Source organism: Myotis lucifugus, unplaced genomic scaffold (genome assembly GCF_000147115.1).
Source record: "Myotis lucifugus unplaced genomic scaffold, Myoluc2.0 scaffold_480, whole genome shotgun sequence".
In the NCBI taxonomy this organism is placed as follows: Eukaryota; Metazoa; Chordata; class Mammalia; order Chiroptera; family Vespertilionidae; genus Myotis; species Myotis lucifugus.
In genome coordinates, this window is record NW_005871528.1 from 697,213 (window position 1) to 717,970 (window position 20,758).

At 57.1% G+C, this 20,758-nt stretch overlaps 3 protein-coding genes and 1 long non-coding RNA gene across 5 annotated transcripts in view; all 4 read right to left on the reverse strand.

Moving 5' to 3' along the window:
* MVP (major vault protein) overlaps positions 1–9,914 on the reverse strand; it is a 24,634-nt gene extending 14,720 nt beyond the window's left edge. The window contains exons 1-5 of the mRNA XM_023744658.1: positions 9,652–9,914; positions 3,582–3,720; positions 3,199–3,394; positions 2,900–3,006; positions 1,662–1,842 (exon numbers count right to left, since the gene is read on the reverse strand). Coding sequence (XP_023600426.1) covers positions 1,662–1,842; positions 2,900–3,006; positions 3,199–3,394; positions 3,582–3,706 — 609 coding nt within the window. The 5' untranslated portion in view covers positions 3,707–3,720; positions 9,652–9,914. The remainder of the gene's footprint in view (positions 1–1,661; positions 1,843–2,899; positions 3,007–3,198; positions 3,395–3,581; positions 3,721–9,651) is intronic.
* A 143-nt stretch (positions 9,915–10,057) lies between these two features.
* Positions 10,058–12,717, reverse strand: PAGR1 (PAXIP1 associated glutamate rich protein 1). Its single transcript, XM_006103351.3, has 3 exons — positions 11,957–12,717; positions 11,734–11,816; positions 10,058–10,508 (listed from the first exon to the last, which is right to left on the reverse strand). The coding sequence occupies exons 1-3, from the start codon at positions 12,436–12,438 to the stop codon at positions 10,309–10,311; spliced, it is 765 nt and encodes a 254-aa protein (XP_006103413.1). The 5' UTR covers positions 12,439–12,717; the 3' UTR covers positions 10,058–10,308.
* A 1,636-nt stretch (positions 12,718–14,353) lies between these two features.
* On the reverse strand, positions 14,354–16,504 carry PRRT2 (proline rich transmembrane protein 2). The gene is given in 4 exon segments (XM_023744656.1): positions 14,354–14,463; positions 14,465–14,497; positions 14,847–15,790; positions 16,437–16,504. Coding segments are annotated over 3 exon segments (1,017 nt in total). The 5' UTR covers positions 15,726–15,790; positions 16,437–16,504; the 3' UTR covers positions 14,354–14,358.
* A 1,023-nt stretch (positions 16,505–17,527) lies between these two features.
* LOC102420189 lies at positions 17,528–20,661 on the reverse strand. 2 transcript variants are annotated; one of them, XR_001345511.2, is made up of 3 exons: positions 20,361–20,653; positions 19,922–20,093; positions 17,528–18,601 (listed from the first exon to the last, which is right to left on the reverse strand). It is a non-coding gene; the product is annotated as an uncharacterized LOC102420189 (long non-coding RNA). The 2 variants fall into 2 exon arrangements; XR_002826411.1 differs by lacking the exon at positions 17,528–18,601 and adding an exon at positions 18,895–19,118 and having other exon boundaries at positions 20,361–20,661.
* Between the last annotated feature and the right edge of the window lie 97 nt (positions 20,662–20,758).

Genomic DNA, 20,758 nt, shown 5'->3' on the forward strand with positions numbered 1-20,758 from the left:
CCGGGTTGGCTCCGGTGGACAGAGCGTCAGCCTGCGGACTGAGGGGTCCCAGGTTCGGGTTCCGGTCAAGGGCATGTACCTTGGTTGGGGGCACACCAGCGGGGGTGTGTGCAGGAGGCAGCTGATCGATGTTTCTCTCTCATCGATGTTTCTGACTATCTCTCTCCCTTCCTCTCTGTAAAAAATCAATAAAATATATACATTAAGAAAAAAAAAGAAGTTTGCAGAAGTGTTTCTATGAGCAGGACTTCATTTGATCTTTGATCTGAGGGAGGCAGGGGGGTAAGGAAAGAGAGGGTGAGGGGAGGCCAAGGAACATGACCGAGGTCACAGGACGAGTAAGGAAAGAATCGGGACTTGAACCTCTTTGGTGAAGTCCACCCTCTGCTCCTGACTCCAGCTGCGGGCACAGAGGGTCAAGTACCTCTGTGGTGCCCACCGGCCACACACTGGGGGGTGGGGGGAGGCCCAGCTGGAGGCTTACTGCGCTGCAGAGTGCTCCCCTATACACCTCACGTGCATGGCGCTCAGCTGGCTGTGGTGGGGGCAGGTCATACCCCGTCATCATGGACTTTAGGTTCCAGCAGGTGATGAGACACAGACTCAGACCGTTCTCTCAAGCAGACTGAGGACAGTGTCAAGGGAGAGAGGTTCAGAAGTTCAGATGAAGGAGAAGTTGTGGCATGTGAACTGGGGCCCAGAGGAAGAGCTGGCCCTTGGTAAAGGCGTGGGAGCAGGAGAAGGTGGGCATTGTGGGAAGAGCCCGTAGTCAGTGTGTTTTCCACCTCCCACATCTCTTTTTAAAAAAACTTTTAAAATTGATTTTCAAAGAGGAAGGAAAAGATAGAAAGATCATTGATGAGAGAGAATCATTGGTCAGCTGCCTCCTGCACGCCCCCTACTGGGGATCGAACCCACAACCCATGCATGTGCTCTTAACCTGGGACCCTTCAGTTGGCAGGCTGACACTCTACCCATTGAGCCAAACCGGCTAGGGCCCCACATCTAGTCTTTCACCACTTCCTCTCTGTCCCATAGCCAATCCCGTCTAACTTCCTCTATCCCTGGCATCGCCCTCACCTAAGCTGCCAACATCTCTGGCCTGGATGATGGCAATATCTCTTCTCCCACCCTCCTTCCCTCCCTTCCTCTAAAAAAAAAAAAAAAATCAATGGAGAGAATATCCTCAGGTGAGGATTAACAAAAACAAAAATAACCCTAGCTGGTTTGGCTCAGTGGATAGAGCGTCAGCCTGAGGACTGAAGGGTTCCGGGTTCGATTCCGGTCAAGGGCACATGCCCGGGTTGCAGGCTCGGTCCCCAGTAGGGGGCATGCAGGAGGCAGCCGATCAACGATTCTCTCTCATCATTGATGTTTCTCTCTCTCTCTTCCTCTCTGAAATCAATAAAAGTATATTAAAGTAAAAGCAGATAGGGGTAGGCATAAAGGGAAGGGGACAGAGATCTAAATCCTATCGCCGGTCTCAATATCTAACCAAGTAGGGGAGCAAGTTGTTCAATGTGAGAACCGGGAACTAGGAAGAGTGGAGAAGGATAAATATTTCCAGCCCTGCAGAGGGAAAATGGAGAGAAAGCCTGGTTGGCGCAGGAGAGACGTGATGAGCAGGGGTTGGGCTGGAAGGAACCCCCTGGACCTGTTGCCCTGCTTGATACTGCTGTGGCGGCAGAGCTGTCCCACAAGGCTAGCAAACCCGTCCGGAGTGCGAGTACAGAAGGGCAGGTGGTAACCCTGACCCAGGACCCGGCTTTGCCGCAGGCCCAGCGCGTAGTGTTAAAATGAGGAGGTTCTGTTGGGGTAGGAAAGCAAGGCCGGGAAGAGCATCTGGGACAGAAGATGGGATCAAAAGCCTTGAGGGGACAGGGCAACAGAGGAGGGCAGGAAAGGAGGCTGGTGGTGGGAAGGAGGCTGGGGTTTAGTTTAACTTTGGGGGGAGGGGCAGGCTGGAGAATAACCAAGTCCGCACTGGACATGGCCCTGGCGGGGCTGAAGCCCCATAGAAGAGGCAGCGTCAGAGTTGAGGTCAGGAGAGCCAAGTGGTTGACAGGCTCCGAGGAGGACAGGAGGGTGGGGGAAGGGAGGCCCAAGCCAGGGGCCACCCTCGGTGCAAACGGGGCGGGGGGGTGAGAGAGGGGGGAGGATGTGGCTCAGGCAGAGGCCAGTCCTGATGCAAGAGTGGGAAGAAGCATCGCAGGGGCCCTGGGCTGAGGGAGGGCCCGGCTCCCCTGGATTGGAGCACGCGGGTTTGAGAGCATGAGCTGCTGTGGCTGGAAAGCAGAGGTGAAAGAGGCAGGGATGAGGGGAGCTTTCTCTCCACCCCAGGGAGCTTTTAAATACTCCCCCCCCCCCACTCCCCACCCCCGCCCCCCACCCAGCCGGGATTTAGTTGATCTGAGGTCGGCCTAGATATGGGTGATTTTCAACTTCTGACAGTTTCAGACTTAAATAAAGCTGATTCTGAGGCAAAGAATACCCCTAACTCTTCAGAGTCCTCAAGGGTTAACATTCTAATTGTTCCTTGTCACTATCCATCTCTACACACACACTCTGCAAAGCATTTACTTCTCAGTGGACAGGGATGTCTTGGGGTTCCCTGGGTCACACGTCTAGGCTTTCAGGATCAGGAGGCGCTGCTTAAGCAGAGGAACCCCGAGTGAAACGGCGTAAACGGGCAAGGAGGTGAAGGCAGGACGGTGATGGAAGTGAAGGTGGGACGCCCACCGGCTCAGGGCCTGTGCGACAAGGAGGGACTGGCTGCCGGGGCAGCCTCCAGCGCCCTCCCGTGGGAAAACCAGGCGTCTGAACCTGGGCCCCATCTTACCCGCCATTGCTGTCACTGCCCACCCGCGTCTGGCACTGTTTGAATGAATAAAATGCTTACTCTTGGCACAAGCCATTCAGTGCCAGCTTGGCCGGGAGTTCCCAGCAGGCTCTGGAGCCTGGTTGGTTAGGTGGTGAGATGGGCTGACAGCTCTCAAAGGGGCAAGTCTGTTGTGGGCAGGTGAGGAGGAAGGGGCGTTTGGGGAAGGCCGGGGGAGGGGCAGTGAATCGATTCTACCCCCAGTGAGAACCAGGAGCGGTGGCCGCCGTCCCCTCCCATGATGCCCATTTGTCTTCCCTCCTGAAGGCAGTGTGGTAGCAGGACAGGTGGAGAGGGTCTGGGGGAGGCAGGGCAGATACCTTTTCCAGAACCTCCCCTGGGTACAGGGGGAAGGGGTCCTGGGCCAGCCGGATCTCCAGGTCCGCGTGGCGGAGCCGTACTTGCCCCGTGACATCGAGCAGCACCGAGCCCTGGGCATCCCGGGACACCGGGTTGGCCACTGTGCAGTAGTGGCGTGGGGGGACGGTCACCATGCACAGGGGGGCAAACAGGACCCTGTTGGAAGGGAGAAGTGGTGTGAGGACCCAGGAGACCTCCACTCCCAAAGGAGGTGGAGAAGGAGAGAGAAAGCTCCCTGTGACCCCTGTGAGGGCCAGTCCTCAGAAGAGACGGGTGATCACGCCAGCTAGACTCACAGACCCGCCCCAGCCCAGGTTCCCCACAGCCCAGCCCTGACACCAACCTCTCATTGTCCTGCCGGATGTAAGTCTTTGGCCCAACCTCCACACGGGACACATTGCTGTTCTGGTCCAGCACATGGATGTAGTGGTAAGGGGGGATGCGGATGATGGACTCTTCAGTTGCCATGGTTACGCCCGTGCCTGGGGCAGCATATAGAGTGACAGGTGGGTGGGGGGAAGATACAGGATGAAGACAGGGGGCCTAGGAGGAGGCAGGCCTGAGCCTGAAGACTGGCTGGAAATGGGGAAGGACCTTCCTCCTCCAGCTCAGACTATTCTACCCTTCCCTGTGCCCATGTCCAACTCTTCCTTGTTCTTCCCACCCTGGCAGCACAGCTCACCCAGATTTCACCCCTGCCAAGAACTGCCCAACAGTTACCCACAGACGCCCAGGGCTCTGGACTGATCCTTCCCCTCCTTCCCATCTGCTTTACGGCCTGAGCTGCCTGCACTTTCCCCATCTCAGCCCCCACGGTGGAGGAGCTGGGAGTGCAGGGCAGTCTCTGGGGGGCTGTGGCTTCCCCAGCACGGTGGGGGTGGGGATCGGTGGCTCCTTCAAGGGCCGGCAGCCTTTATTTCAGGGGATCCTGAGGACCCCAGCAGTATTCAACTGACAGCCCGTAGCCCAGGAATATTTGCATAATCTTTGCTCCTCCAGCCCCACCTGTGCTTGAAGCAGTCCTCAGATCCTGATACTCCTGTAGAATCAGCTGGGTCAGGAGCACACAAATTATTCCAGTTCTTTCCTCCCCTTTCTCTCTGGTCTGTTGCCACCCGCAACTCCCTGAATCCTGGGCGGCTCCGCCCAGTGATTGGCCCTTTCAGGAAGTCACACCTCCTACCTGAACCCTCTCACTGCCTCCAGCACGCCTTGGACTTTGGACAACATGTACCTTTGGGTCACACAAAGGAAACCAAGTTTACTAAACAACTCAAAGCCTTGTCTCCTGAGACTTTGGTCAGACATTTTAAAAGCCACCTGCTCCACCGTTCATCCAGCTCCCAAGCTGAGCGAGAAATAGGAAGCAAGGAGGGAGAGTGGGCACAGGAATAAGAGGCAGGAGCCACCACCCTGTAGAGTCAAGGCGAGGGGACCCAAGAGTTTTACTTGACCTATATAATCTGTAAAATGTCAATTTTGGGGTTTAGAAATTGAGAGTTCTCACAAACCCCCAATTCCTGCTTTTCTTGAAGAGCTAGGAGATACGTTCCCGCAGACAGAACTGGTTAGAGCCAAGGAGCAGCTGTGCCTTTAGGTGGGACACAGGTTTTCCTGCTTACCACAGGCCCCGCCACTCCCGGACCCTCACGCCACCTGCCTGGCTCCTGTTCAAAATACTTAACTCAGCAGCATCCAATAGGACTTCCTACAATGATGGAGATATTCTACATCTGTGCTGTCTTTGGGCCGACCACATTTGAAATATGGCTAGTGTAACTGAGGAAGTTTTTACATATATATCTTGCTTTCAGAGAGGAAGGGAGAGGGAGAGAGAGATAGAAACATCAATGATGAGAGAATCATTGATTGGCTGCCTCCTGCACACCCCACACTGGGGATTGAGCCCACAACCCGGGCATGTGCCCTGGCCAGGAATGGAACCGTGACCTCCTGGTTAATAGGTCAATGCTCAACTACTGAGCCACACGAGTCGGGCTGTAAGTTTTAGACTTTAATTAACATACCCAAGTGAGAAGGTATCAAATACGATGCAAAATATTGTGGGCTGGGTTGTTTTTTTCGGGGGGTGGGGTGGGGTTAGCCAAGTACATACATCTGAAACTAATACTAAATAATATTGAACATAACCTGTAATGGAAAAAACAATAGCCAAGTGTGGCTGGCTGATCCCATATTAGAGAGTGTAGCTCTAGGTAGCCGAGTCCCAGATAGGAACGAGTCCTCCGAGCCACACAGCACGTTAGTGGTGCTTTTGCGACGAGAATCTCGAAGGAGTGGCTCCCTTACAGTGCGGTGTGGTTAACGCTGCAGACTCAGACAGACTGCCTGGGCTTCCTGACAATCCCGATCTGCTGCCTGCATGCCTTGTATTGTTTCCTAACACCTTACTTCGTTTTTAAAGGGGTTACAGTTTTGATCTGTTTTCCTGGCACACTTTTCACATCAGAAGGGTGTTATTCTACTCATTCTTTTATCTTGCAACTTTGTATGGGATTTGACCTTGATACTTTTCTGTCGCTCCTTTTTATATGAATTCCCCTTAACCTGTAGGAGTGGCTTTCCTAAAGCCAGAGCTCCCTCTTCTGTTGATGTCGGGTAGTGTTTGAAAATACTAGGGCTGGCGTTCTGTTTGGGGGTTCTGTTCCCCTCCTCACTCTTTCCATTCTATTGCCCCATCCTGCTCGGCTGTGCTCCAGTCCCTGAAATTGCTCCCTGACATGGGGCTTCACACGTGCCCCGGGGGCTGGAACTGCCTGGATCTTCGTCCTCCCCTTTACTGGATCAGTGATCTGGGACAAGTCCCCTGCCTTCCCTATTCCTGTTCCCTGGCCAATAAAGTGGGAATGGATAGGGCATTTACCCAGCTAGGAGGGCTGAGTTCATCATAAAGCACTTGGAACAGAGCCTGGCCCTTCAGAAGCACCGTGTCTATGAGGCAGGGACTGGCCTGAGGCCCCTTTCCTATGCGTTAGAGCATGTGACCGAACACCAGACACTCACCATCTCACCTGGCCCCTGGACCTCAACCCTCCCGTTTCTGGTCAGGAATGTGGCGGGTCTGTGTCATGCCTGCTGTGGGGCCAGAACTGCAAAGAAAGAGGCGTCTGGCGGCCCAGTGAGGCCTTTTCTAGCTGCTCCTGTGCTGGGCTCTCTGCAGGCGGCAGCCTGGCCGGGAAGGCAGATGGGGGAGAGGAAGAGCTAGGGCTGCAGGCGGAGGTGTGGACAGGCTGCACGAGGCCCCGCAGGGAAGATTTGAACTCTAGGTTATGCAAGGCTGGGAAGCAGGCTCTGGAAATAGTCTCCAACGGCTCGTTGTTGATGATCCCAATCCCCACCCGCTATGGCTGAGGCCTCTCCACCATCTGTCACCCCAGCTGGGCGCAGTCAGTGGGGCTGAGAGCCTGGCCCGGCTCAGTGACTCAGCTGAGAGTCATCCTTCCAACTGATCAAACTGGGCTCCTGCCTTGTTCTGAAGCCAAGCCCTGGCCAACTACCCCCGTTTCAGTCCCAGGACTTTTCTTAACCTCCCTGCCAAGTTCACCCAGAACAGGCTTTGCCTTTCCCTTGCCATCCACAGGAGTGAGCCTCAATAGAGGGCCTCTCAGGGGATCGGGGCAACCGTTCGACTCAGGCAGGATGTTTGTGACAAGTTTCAGATTTAGACTTTGTGGTTTACCAGATGACATGTACAGCCAGAGCATTTTACTCCCAGTAGATCAGGGCCCTCAAAAGACAATGGGTCGGTTGGTGTGGCTCAGTTGAGCATTGACCTATGAACCAAGTCATGGTTCGGTTCCCAGTCAGGGCCCAGGTTGTGGGTTCAATCCCCAGTGTGGGGTGTGCAGGAGGCAGCTGATCAATGATTCTCTCTCATCATTGATGTTTCTCTCTCTCTCCATCTCCCCTCCTCTCTGAAATATATATATATGACAATGGCTAGTCTGTTGACCTCTGAAAGGCCCTGCCCTGACTTTGGTTTGGCCCCAACTCCCCAAATCCATCCAGACCTCCCTTTAGTGCCTGCTTCTGAGATCTGCCCTCGTCTGCTCTCTGGGCACATGTCCGGGTTTGCCTGATCACATGTCCCCACGTGTCATGAGGCTCCTGTAAGAACCAGTCAGTTTTCATCCAAAGTCTCAGAGACCAGCAGCTCCCGCTGCACCACACCCTCCCCCCCTCACACAGAGGCCGGGGGAACGGGTGGATGAGCAGAGACAACACAGCCTGTGGGAGGAGGAGCTGGGTTCATCCTCTAGTTAAGAGACAGCTTTCACCTGTGTCTCCGCTGAAAGGTAAACTTATGCTACAGCAAAATGTAATCATGAGCGAGGAGTCCCTACGTATCAGATCCTCAGGGTCAACTGTGAGTGGCTGACAGTGAATCTTAAACAACAGATGCCCAAGTTACCAGCCACGCTGGTGGGCAGTGAGCAGCAGCAGCCTCACCTGGAAGCTTCAAATGCAGAATCTTGGGCCCCACCCAAGAGCTGCTGAATTAGTTGGTACCTTAACCCCAATGATTTGGGCTCACATTAAAGTATGAGCAGAACAAAGATGAGCAGATTACAGACTGCTGCTCAGGGCAGGGGAGTTCATTTATTCTCCCCCAGCCCCCTCACCCCTAGGCCAAGTAGCCCCTAGCCAACACAAGCCCCCCAATCCTAAGTCCTGGGCTCTTGGTCCAGCAGGCCTGCAGTTGGAGGTGAGGCAGTGATTCAGCCTCGCCACCATCACCTCTATCAAGCTTAGAAAATTGCACGTGAAGTGCAGCCCAAACAGGCGCTCAACTTCCCAGTTTCCTTCACCAATTTTCAACGTTCTAGTCTTTGTTGGAGAATCAGTCACACTCAGGCACCTCTCTCCCAGACCGCTTCCTGGCTTAGGGGATTACTTCCCGCTCTAGGGGACTACAGCGGAAATTCTGGGGGATTTGTCTCACGTAAACCATTTAAACCATTTAGCAGCAGAACTTTAGGGACTTTTCTTTCTGAGCTCCAGCCCAGCTAGGCCACTTTGTGGGAGGAGGAGCAGCTCAGGTGCCTCTTGTCCTACCTCCATCGCCCTCCCGCATGCTGCCAGTGAATGCCAATCATTGAAGGTAAGGGTCGCCTAGATTAGGAGTGACCCAGGAACCGGCTTCAGAACCCCTGGTCCAGGTCAATGTTTTCTAAACTTGTCGTCGGAGGACTCAGCTGCTAGTGCTCCCAGGTCTCACCCCAGACCCAATGGGCAGAGGTTTCCGGGAGACTCTGGAACTTGTACCATCGGCAAGTTCCCCTGAATAACAGCTCCCATCATTCATTATTAAGAACTTAATCTGTGTCAGGCATGGCGTTAAGTACCTTTAATTAACTCCTTTACTCCTCACAAGAACCTGGAAGCTAAGGAACTTGCTGAGGATCACAGAATGATCAAAGGCCGAAGCCAGAGTTCCACCCCAGGTGCCTGGACTGCAGAGCCCCCAACCAGGAGGCAGCTTGGCTTCTCAGGCACAAATGTCAATAAGACCTAGAACAAGGACTTGGGTGGGGCTGGGTGCTCCCAGGGAACAGTGCCAATGGCAGTTCAAAGGTGAGCATTCTCTGCCACCTGAGAGGGCAGCACCCAGCAAGGAGGCCCAAGGTATTCCAGGTGGCTGCCTGCCTGCTCATGGCTTTGGAGTGCCCTGCCCAGGAAGCACCACTCCAGGGCAGGCTGGGTGCCGTGTGCCAAGGGGAGAAACAGGCAGGCGTTCCCAGGGAGTCAGTTGGCACCCCTCTCGACAGCCAACCTTTCCTCCATAAGCCTGGGGTCCACCTAGGCAGGCAGCAAAACACAGGACATCTGTCTCAACCCCCATTCCCCGCCCCTCCATGCTTCACTCCTGAGATCTACGGTCCCAGAGCTTCCCGTTTTCCACTTCCCCTCACACAGGGAGAGCAAGCCTTGCTCATCCAACTCCACTCCTTCTGGGATGAAGCCTCGAGATTGCTCTGCTAATGGCGTCTCAAGTGATCTGCAAAGCCCACAGTTGGCATAGCCCTGAGCGGGACGGTATGAAAACCTCAATATTAGGCAAAGTTGAGGGATCTCAATGGGGACAAATCACATTCCAAGGACTCTAGGGACAGAGCCCAGGCCCCAGGGGGGGAGGCCCATGAATACAGCAGGGCCCAATCTAATCCTAGGAGGGTGTGAATGGACCCCTTAAGCTTCCTCTGGCCTTACTGCTGATGTGGGAGCTTGAAGTGAGGGAGGCCCGAGATTTTGGAGGTGAGGGGTGTTGGCAAGGTGACAAATTGATCTATTTTTACTTCAAAAGACAGAAAAAAACTCCAACAAGGAAAGCAAAATCTCTAAAGGCCAAGCCTCCACCCACCTTCTCCCGACTCTGCTTCAGAGGGTCTTACCTGCCCCAACAGAAGGCACTAAAAGGCAGGACAGGCTGGAAAGAGCCCCGAGGGACACAAGGCCCTACACTGGCTGGGGTGCTGGGGCCAGTACTCAGTACTCACATCCAGAAGTGTGGCTGACTGCAATGACTCCTCAGACTGGGGAAAGCAGGAACCCAGCCCCAGGGATCACTTCCCGGTAGCTCAGCGCAGGGCAGGGCAGGCTCAGGGAGGGGCTTAGGCATTTAAAGGGCCCTTGCAGCTGCTGCTCCTTTTCTCCTCTGGGCGGCAGCTGCAGGCACTGCAGCTCACCAGCTGGCCTCACTGGAAAGCGACTGGGAAAGGTCAGAGGACTGAGACAGGTGTGGACGAGTTCACCGCTAACTTCCCAACCTGGGTGAAGACAATGATGCCTTCCCAACTGTTAGGCTCCAGCTGCAGCCCCTCTTCTAAGAGGATGACTTTGTATTTTTTATTTTAGATTCAGAAATTTCAGGCCAGGTCTCCAAACAGATTCAATAGAAAACATAAACACACACATGCCCCCTCACTGGCAGGGTGCTGTGTCGGGGCTTTGGAGTTTCCCTCCTCTCTCCACGTTTCCCAGCATCCAGGGTTAGGGAAGGCAGGCCAAGGCCCCAGCAGGCACACACGCTGCAGCCTAAGGCAGCACAGTCAGTATTTCCGCTGCCGGGGGAAGAGACTACTCCCTGAGGACCGCAGTGGGGGGCTGGTGGGGCTGGGGTCCCCTGAGTCCAGGCTGAACAGGTCCCTGCCAGTACGAAGGATCTGCTCCTCCAGCTTCTTGTGTCGCTTCATGTCTGAGAGGACTTTGTCCAGGCGGGCTTCCCGTTTCTGGCTCCGGGCTGAGCTTCCTGGAGAAGGGAAGGTGAGACACGTGGAGGGGGTGAGGCCATGCGCTTGGGGAATCACCAGGGAAGACCCCCTCGGGCAGTGGAGAGCAGTGCAAAGGCCCCAGGGTAGAAACAGGGAGGTCTGTCCAGAGAGTGTAGAGAGCTGGGGAGACATGAAAGATGAGGCCAAAGAAATGAGGTGGAGGCCATGATAAGGGGTTTGGATCTTATTTTAAATGGAAATGCCTTTGGAAGCCTTGGTGGGGGTTGGATACTCTCTCAACACGCTCTCCCCTCTCTCCCCAGCAATGGAAACCTTTGGAGGATTTTAGACAGAGAAGTGACATGATTTATGTTCTAAGAGGATCATTCTAGTCACTGAGATTGGAGGCAGAGATCAGTAAGGTGCTATTGCAACTCAGACGAGATGGTGGCTGGGATGAGCGGATGGTGTTGAAAGTTGCAGATGAACTTGGAAATGTGGAGGCAGAGCTACTGAACTTGCTGCTGCTGGCTTGAATGTTGGAATAAGAGAAAGAGAAATCAGGAATGGCTCTACAGGTAAATTCTAGGAAGGCATAAGGGTGAAAACTGGGTCAGGTTAGGAGACATACACAGGGGTATACGGGTGTGAACCTAGATAATAATGAATGACCAGGAAGACCTGGACTTCTGGGGAGATGGAGAGAAAGGAAATGGGAGCCATGATAGAGTTACCTGTGGAATTCTCTTAAAGGAATACAGTGGGCCTTGACTTACGAGTGTCCCGACTAACGAGTTTTTTGAGATACCAGGTGTCTCTCCACCGATTTTTTGCTAACGAGCTCCTTAACGAGCTCGGTCTCCGAACGAATTAAACTCGTAAGTCAAGGCCTCACTGTATAGGGTTATGGGTTTAAGCCAGTGGTTCTCAATCTTGGCTGCACATTAGAATCACCTGGGAATCACTTTGTTATGGGGTGGGGCCACAACATTAGTAACAAAGAAACAGAATTTCCAGAGGATGAGGCCCAGAAATCAGGATTTTAAAAAGATTCCCAGGTGATTCTAATGTGCAGCCAAGGTTGAGAACCACTGGTTTAAGCTGAAAGGATGGCGCCCCTGTGTGAACGCGCTCCCCTGCAGCAGCAAGCTGTAGAACAACCAAGGCACCAGACAACGGCCCCTTGGAGAGTCACTTTCTGGGTAAGCGGGAGCAGAAGCCCTTCACTTCCCCCCACCCCCGCTCCCTCCTGTCAGTCAGTACCTGGAGTGCGTCTCCGGTCAATCAGGGAGTCCTTTGGTGTCATCGGCTCATCATCGAAGTCAAATTCTGTGGGCATGTGCGGCCTGGGACAGGTGGGCAAGGAGTGAAGGGTGAGGGTGGTGCTCCGCCCGGCCTGCCAGCTTTCTCTCTTGCTCTCTTCCCTCCCTCCGTTTTGCCTGCTCCTGAGTCCCACCTCCCCCCGCTATTCCCTCCTGGTCCTCACTTTTCCTCTTTCTCCTCTTGGGCCTCGGGCTCCTCGTCGGATCTCTCCTCTTCACTCTGAGCCTCGGGAGTGGGCGGCCGGCGGGGCAGGATCTCCGCCTGCAGCTCCAGGGTGCCTTGGGCGGCCAGGAGTTCATAGAGCCGCTGGATTTCGGAGGGGGGCGGCCTCCAGGACTGCCCATCGGCGGGCAGCTCCACCTCCTCATCGCTGCAGGGCACGCACCAGTCCTCGGAGTCGGCCTGGGCACGCTCCTCCCCCTCGGCGCCGGGGGCTTCTCCCGGCACCTCCTCGACCCCAGACCCCTCGCGCTCGGCCTCCTCCCGGCCTCCTTCCCCCTCTTCCTCGGCTCTACCGGCCGCAGCCGAAGGGCCTGCGGTGTCTCCCACGGCCAGAGCCTGGAGGCCGGAGGTCACCTCCCCTTCTTCGGACAGAGGCGCCGCCGTGGTGGCCACAATGTCTCCATGGCCCCGGACCAGGGACATAAGCCACTAAGGAAGGGACCCTGGGATGACAGGGAAGGCGGGAGTCCTCCGCTGGGGGCCCCGGTCCCGGGGGAGGGGCGTCCCTAAGGCTGGCTCTCCAACCAATCGGGCTCCAGCAGCGATCCCCGCGACCAGACCGCCGGTCCCCGGGAGGGGGCGCTCAGCTTCCGGCAGGGACCCCGCCCACGGACTGGGATCCGATGCTCCGTGTCCCCGGCTACGGCAGGACCCACGGCCCGGCCGGGCCGCTCTTCTCGCCGGCACGCCGCCCCCTCCGCCGCCGTACGCACCTGGAGCTCGGCCCGCCGCGGGCTGCGCAGGGTCGCAGGGCGCAGGCGCAGAGACGGCGCGGCGGGCGCCCCGCCAGGGAAGCGATCGGGGAGGGGAAGCGGGGAGCTCGCACATGCGCAGGCTTCGCCCGCAGGAAAGATGGCGGTCGGCGCGGGGCGGGCGCGCTCCCCGGGAGGTTCGCCCCCCGCGGGGCAGAGCTTGCACACCCGGTGGCGGACCAACGTGAGGACCAACTGAGGCCGGAAGCGAGTTTCATGCAGGCTCCATTTATTGGTGTTTCAGACTCATGCAGCATCCGGCATACAAAAAGGGAGAATTAGTTTAATGTATCCTTTTTTTTTTTTGGTAGACTTTTAGTTTTTTGGGTTTTTTTTCTTTTTTCTTTTCTTTTTTTCAGAAAACAAAAAACCCGCTAACTCCAAACCGCGTTGTAGCTCGGTGTCTGCCTCCCTAGCGGAATGTCGCGTGCAACACACTTCCCTCCTCTTAGAAAATCATTATACGGCGCCCCGTCCCTCCCTCGCTCCTCGAGGCTGTAGCTTTGGTCCTATTTGGGGGTTCTTACGTTACGAAGCACGTGAGTCACCCCAGTCTTTGCCTTGAAGACACTGGCCGACTGGGTTTAAAAGCCCAGGTGGGGCAGGTCAGTAAATTAGGGCCGACCGGGGCGGGGCAATAGCTGCACCTCCCTCCTCCCGGGTGTTTGAACTGCGCTCACCTCGCCCGCACAAGTCCCCAGGGGAGCCCGGCCGGCCAGCTCTGCGACCCCGGGGCGCCCTGGAGGCATCCGGACCTGGGTCTTCCCGGCAGAGGACAGCCCTGGGCTACAGGGTCCTCTCCCGACATTGCTGCCCTTTCCCAGCCTGCTCTAAGTGCTGGAGTTTTTGCAGAATAATCAGTGACAGCAGAAAAACCAGAGGAGAGGATCCTTAGGGGAAGGAAGGATGCTGAGGGGAGATGAGGCAGGGAGAGGAACAGGGAAGAGGGTGTGGAGAGGGACGAGAGATGATACAGGAGAGGAGGAAGAAAGGAATGGGGGAAGATGGCAAGACAATGAAAGTTGGGGGTGGAGACCAGGTTTGAAGTGCAGGTAATTTGGGAGGTTTGAAGAAGTGCAAGATGGGAGAAATGCAGGGAGGCTGAGAGTTTGGGAGATGTTGAGGGAGGTTTCCAGAAGTGCAGGGATAGAGAGGCTGAGAGGCTGGACTGGCTGCAGGCAGAAGTGCAGGGAGACTGGAAACAGTGCAGGGAGAAGGGAGGCCTACGGTTGGCAGAGGAGCCTGGCAAGATGCAGGGCCAGGAAAGCTGTAAACAAGGCTGCTCAGGCTCCCTTGGTCCCTATGGGTGCGGGCCTGGGCCATCGACTGCGCTCCCGGCAGGGGAGCAGGGGAGGATGGGCCCAAGACAGCTCCCAACAGGAAGAAAAGTCTTGGAATGCAGGGCAGAGCTCCTCACTTATACACTGTGGAAGAGGAGAGGGAGGGACAGACAGAGAAAGAGACAGTGGGTGGGGGTGGGGGAGACAAGGAGAGACAAAGGACAAGTAGGGGAGACAGACAGGAGAGGCAGGTCAGGGGTTAGTAAAGCTGCCTGCAACCCTTCGTGCCTCCCAGCCTGTCCAGACCCCACTCACCGCCTAAGGTTGATGACACAGGAGGCGATGATGATGAGGACCCCCCCGACCAGCGCCACGATGCTTAAGAGCTTTGCCACTCGACCCAGACGCTGGGCCCCCATCCACATCCCCCTGCTGCAGACTGTTCCGGGACTGCGATTAGGGTGAGGAGTGGGGCATCATGGCCAGGTCAAGAGAAGCCAGCTCAGCACGGATCAGGTGAGAGAGTCATCCAGAGGAGAGAGGCCAGCCCGTGGTTAGGGAGGAAGGAGAGATGGAGAGACAGAGGGAGGAGGGCATAGGTCAGCAAGGTTGTGCGAAACCTGTCTGGCCATCCCTCCCACCTGACGGGGTGGGGCAGTAGTGGCTCGGAGGGTGAAGCCCTGTACTTTGGAAGCGAGATCCATGCAGAGAGGGAAAGCCAGGCTATTCCTGGGGCTTTGTCCCAGTGCAGGTCGTGGGGAGCCGCAGCAGGCTGGGGCCAGGGTCTCGGGGGGCTCACCATAACGGCATAAGCGAAGGCCACAATGTTGACAGGCCACATGGGGCAGAAGCAGGACAGGATGGCGAGGATGATGTAGTCTCGAGGTTTCTGGGTGCCCTCACCCCCCTCTACCCCAGATCCTGCTAGCTGGGAGCTGGGGTGGCGGCTCAGGCTACCTCGGGGAGATCCTGGATGCCCACTGTGAGCCCTTCCTACTCGGTCCTCCTCAACCAGCTGCTGCAGCACGCGGGGAGGAGCCCCATTGGCTGGGGGGGCTTTTGTTGAGGGTGATGAGTGAGGCTGGGGGGCCGGACCCTCGTCCCCATCGCCAGCCTGCAGGGGAACGACTGCCCCATTCTCCTGCTTGTCCTCCACACTCTCAGTCAAGAACTCAGGGGTGGGGTCCTCCTGGGTAGGGGGCTCTGGCTGCAGGGCTGGCTTGGGAGTGGGCTGGGAACCTGACTGGAGGTCCCGCTGGGGTGTGGGCTGTGAGGCTGGCTCACGCGGGCCCGCAGATTCCAGGTCCGACCCCTGGTCTGCAGTGGCCTCTTTGCTCATTTCTGGCTTGGATGCTGGCTCTTGGCATACTTCTTTGGGCCTGGAGTGGGCCTGTGGTTCCCCTCCTGGGCTTGAGCTAAGGTCTTTGGCCTGGGCTGTGTCGGGGGCCCCTGTTGGGGTCTCTGTGTTTTCTGGAGCTAGCCCAGCCTTGGGCTCTGAGTCCACAGGGTCCACGGTGATGTCTGGACCTGGCTGCAGGGCCTCGGGCTCATCCGGGACCCCAGCTGGGGCCTGGAGAGGGCCAGTCCCAGCCTCAGAATGGCCAGGCCCTTCTCCCTGGGTCTGGGGACCCTCCTCTATCCCCTTTATCTCAGAGGCTTCAGAGCTGCTGGCTGCCATCTTGTGATGGGAGAGAGGAGAGGGCCTCTGTGGGGAGGACAGAGCGGCAGAGACAGCAGCAAATCCTGGAAGAGGAGGAGATGAGCTTGGTGTGAGGAGGAAAGAGGCAGCTCTCAGCACTGCAGCCTGAGAGGGTTGTGCTCCTGTCTCCGGGCCAGCCCTGGGCTGCCTCTGGGGAGAGGAAGAAAAGTTGGGGTTTCCTTTGCCTTGGGGTGGGACGTCTCTGGGGAGGAGTGCTCCGCTTCTGCTTGGAGAGCCCTGGGAAGGTTAACCCTTTGTAAGCAGGACCCTCCCCATGGTCTTTTCCTGGGCACCCCCAACAAGATCCAGCCTCCCAGCACCTCAAAACCAAGCTCTGCAGACACCCATACACTCCGACAGGCAGACTAGGCAGAGGCCCGCACTCACATTCCACTCCCGCGTCCTCCCCTACCTGGGCGCCAGTGGGTGCGGTTTTCTTGTTGCGTGTTTGGGGCGCAGATGCCCCCGCTCCTCCCTGAGGGTCCTGGGCATCTCCTCTGAGCCCCTTCTCAGCCCCTCTCCCAGGGATTCCCTTGTCCCCGGGGTGCCCCCGGCGCCTCCTTCCTTTGGCTTGGCGCGCCTTGCACCACCAGCCAAGAGGCCATGCGCCCGTATTCCTGTGCGGTACAGCCCTCCCCGGCCTCTGCAGTCTGTCCACTCCTACCCGCAGCCTCAGTCCATCCGTCTCACCTCAACGCCGGCCTCCAGACTGCTCCCGCCGCTGCCGCCGCTGTTGCAGCAGCCGCAGCCCGGGAGGGAGCGAGTCAGCGAGCGAGCGAGGGAGGGAGGCGGCGGGTCTTCCCTCCGCTCTGCTCATCCCCTCCTCTCAGGTCGCTCTGCTCTTCCCCTCCTCTCCCGTCCCCTCCCCTGCGCTCGGCTCCGCTGCCGCACGCGCTGCCCCCGCCCCTCCAGGCCCGCCCAAGGGAGCCACGCGTGCCAGGCCCGTGTTACCCAGGCAACCGGCTGGGGGACCACTCGCGCCAGCTCCCTGCTCCTTCCCACGCGCACCTCCTGGGGGTATCCCCTTCCCAAGTCCCGGGCCCCTCCCGCCAACGGTCACCAGGGTTCCTGGCAGAGGCAGGGGGTTGGGTGAAACGGAGAGGGATCAGCGAAGAGAGGCAGGTCCAGGGTGAGAGGCAATACTGGGTGGACGCACCCCTCCGAGCGTAAAGAGGGGAAGGGAGATGAGGCAAAACTGGGGGAGGCTGCAGGGTGGGGTTTCAAGAGAAGGGAGTCTGCAGAGTCCCTCTACCACAAAGCAGCCGCAGAAATTGGTACTGGAAGGCTCAAGGGTCCCTGGAAAGGAAAGCCAGGCCTGGGAGGGAATTACCAGGGGGCAGGGCAGGGGCCGCAGGGGTGTCTGGAACAGGAGGAAGGGGCTGGGGCAGAGTCCCAGTGAAGACAGGGTGGACCATGGCAAGAATGAAAGGGGCAAGTGCAGTTTTTCTTCTCAACCTCACTGCTCGGAGTCCTAGGGTGCAGACTTCCCAACCTTTCTGGAGCTACATCATCGGCCATCTCCTCAGGGCCTTAGGGATGTGTTAGTATTTGGCTGGGTTCTAGGAACTGTTTGGGTTTCTAACCCAAGCCTCTTCAAACCTGCAATAGCTGGCTATTCTGGGCCTGTCCAGATTGGGTACCCCCCACTCCCACCTCTGGGAGGGAGGAGCCAGAGCTGCAGAAGGCAGGACAAGGCAGCAACCCATAGCAGCCCCAAGAAAACCCTTGGGGGGGGGGGGGGGGCAGGGACTTCGGGGAGAGCAATTCATTCAAGCCAGAGCCAAGTTTTTATTTAAAATTTATTGGAATGGGATCCACGCCAAGAGGAGGGGGTGAAGGGTAGGGAACATGCAGGGAACACAGGAACACGATGACATGGCCAGGGCCACAGCTTCTATCTTGGGGGAGAGGGATGAAAAGGCCGGGGCTGGAGCTGGGGTGGAAGAGGAAAGGGGGAGACACTGCAGCTGCCTTCCTCCACCCCCAGGCAGCACCTCTAGTCCCTGGACCTCCCCATTTACCCTGGCCTCCTCAAGTTCCATTTCTTGTCCTGCCTCCGGCCCAAGTAGCTCCTTTTGCTCCCCTTGACTTGTTCTCCCCTGACAGAGTCTTAAGGAGTATGCTTAGGGCTGACCCTAAACAACCCTGCCTTACGAAGGCACCAACCTTTGCCTTCCCTGCTTCTGCCCCTTCTCAAATCTCACCTTTCCCCTCTCTAGGACAGAATCTTTGATTCCCCTCCTTTCTCTCCTCCCTCCCCCTGGAAAAAAAAAAAAGCACCAACTCCCCAGGGAGGGGCAGCAGACAGTAGGGGGGTACTGGAAGGAGCGCAAGGACCACCAAGGGAGGAGGCTCACAAATCCCTGGAAGGGCAGGGCAGGGGGTTACAGAGAGGAGAGGGGTGAAGGCAGTGGCCGCTCCTGTCCTCTGCCATCCCTGCCCGCTGTCCAGGGGGCTTGAACACAACCAAGGGGACAGGTGTGTGTGGGGGCAGGTCTGATAGGGAGAAGAGGAGCAGGAGAAACAAATCGTTAAAACCTAGTGAATTCCCCTAAGAAAACATTTCTTCCTCCTTTCCTTCAGGAGGCTCCTTGGGTGGTGGGGGAAGCAGTGAGGAGTTGATGGGAAGAGAGGAGGGGGAAAGGATACCAAGGGACTTTCCTCCATTCTCCCCCCTCCTCCTCCCCAACTAGGAGTTCACCAAGGCTGGGAGGGAAGTGGCTGAGAGCTCACAGGCACCCCCTCGGCCCCAGAGAGGGAGCCCACAGCTGTGGGAGGGGCTGCCACTGATGCAGCTGCTGCTGCCGCTGCCGCTGCTGCCGCCGCCGCTGCCATTGGACAGACCTCACCGGTACCTGCATGGTGAAAAACATCAGATCACAGCGCCATCTGAATGGCAAGAGCCTTGCCCCTGGCCCCAGACTCCCTCCCCTGGGACACAGCCGTTGCTCACTTCCTGTTTGGTCCCCAGAGGCTTCGGCCTGCATCCTTACCCAGTTCTCCTGAAGGGCCCTCTCTGTTCCCAGAAGTCTCCCTAACCTGAGTGATAGATGGACATCCCTGGCCTTCCTGAGATCCCCTACTGGGCCCCTTGAGCCCCCTTGTCCCACACACACCATCTCCCCCAAGCCATGTCCCACGCCTTGCCTGGTGGGTGCGGGGGTCCCCCTCAGCAGGTGGGCTGTGGCTGGGGGGCATCTCCCGGGACAGGGGGGGTGGCCCCCCCTAGATGGGTCTGCATGTGGCCGGCCAGCTGGGCAGGGGTCTTGCAGTGCACGCTGCACAGCTTGCACAGGATGCGGTCAGCCCGCGGGGCCTGGAGCCCATGGTCCTTCACCGCGTGGATGCGCAGGTATGCTGCCGTGGTGAAGCCTATGGGGGGGGGGGGGGGTGGATTGGGATGGGGGGATGGGGTCAGCCAGGTGGAGACCCCAGAGACGGGGTTATTCTCCTAGGCTGGGGACACTCTCCTCAGATGGCCCTGTCCTCCTCCCACATCCTTGGTAACCTGGGGCCAACTACTCTGCTGGGGCTGGTAGGTCGCAGCCCCACCCTGAGCTTTGGACCTAGTTGAGTAGTGTCCGCTCCTTGGCACTGGTACCCAGAACCCATCCTCTGTGGCTGAGGGATCTCTCCTGGGGTGACAGGCCACTGATTCCTAGCCACTTGAAGGGTTGACCCTCAGTAGAGACGGCTGTGTCCCCTCCCTCCAGTGCCCCATATAGTCTCAGCCCAGTTATTCAGTGAATAAGCAAGTCTTTTTAAAAGCAGCTTTCTCTGCTACTGGGGCAGGGTGCATGCTTGTTAAACTCCTGCCAAAGTACTCCACTTGTCGCAGGAGCCGAAGATGAGAAGCTGTGGCTGCACAGCTGAAACCTTGTCTCTCAACCCTTGGGCAATCTTGACCATTCCTTCCCCAAAATAGCCACGTCCCATTCCCATCCTCCCCACGCACACCCAGAAGTTGACTCTTTCTAGTAGATCATCTCTTCCAGCCACGACCTCTTAGAACTTAATGATGTTCAGTGGGCCCAAAGTTGCTTCATTTGCTTCCTAGCGGGCTCTAGATGCCACGAGCTCTCAGTTACAGCACTTTTAACTCACATCTGCGAAAGGGCCTCTGGCTCTGTCCCCACCCATTGTCCCTGGCCCTCCCAGCATCCCTCAGCATGTACCTTTGTTGCAGAGCTCACAGACATGGTGAGGGCCCTGGCTGTGCACCTTCATGTGGTCCGAAATATAAGCCGAGCTCAGCATCTTGCCACATACGTGACATGGCACCTTCTCTTCATGTCGTACTGTGTGCGCCCTCAGTCGATCCTTCGTAGCAAAAGCTGCCTCACATTTCTGGGGAAGGGGGAGGGGTGTGGGGGGTGTCAGGAGAGTTAAAGCTTCAGGGAGTGGGGAGAGGGGAACAAGAGGTTAAAGGAATCAGAGCCTTGGGGATCTTTGATCTGTAGGAAATGGGAGTGAGACGATGAGGCCTTGAAGAAGGGATGAGAAAATGGAGTGAAAAAGCAAAAAGAGAGAAAAAGGGGGTCTGAGAGGCTGAACTCAGACAACTACAATGAGGATCAAAATCATGAAAACCAAGACAGGAAGAGGGCCTCCTACCTCGCATTTGAATGGCCGTTCTGTTGAGTGCACTTGTCTGACGTGACTGTTGAGGTGATCCGGCCTGGGGACACGTTGGGGATGGGGTTAGGCCCTGTGCTGTAGAGACGCCCCCACGTCTGCCTAACCTAGTACAGGAGACCTTTCCCAGGTCCCTGCATTTCCTCCCAAGCCCGGGGAATCAGAGTCCTAGTCGGGCAGGAAACCCCTCCCCTGGAGCAGGGCTGCCTTGTCCACGCCACGCTTTCCAACAATCCTAAGACCCACCCCCTTTGCTAAGTACCACCCCCTGCTCCCTGGTAACCCAGAGAGGCTCTTCTCCCTCCTCCCTGGGAGTGGCTCCCAGTCCCCATCCTCAGAAACCTCCTCCCTCCCCACCAGCCAAGGCCAGGCCACCT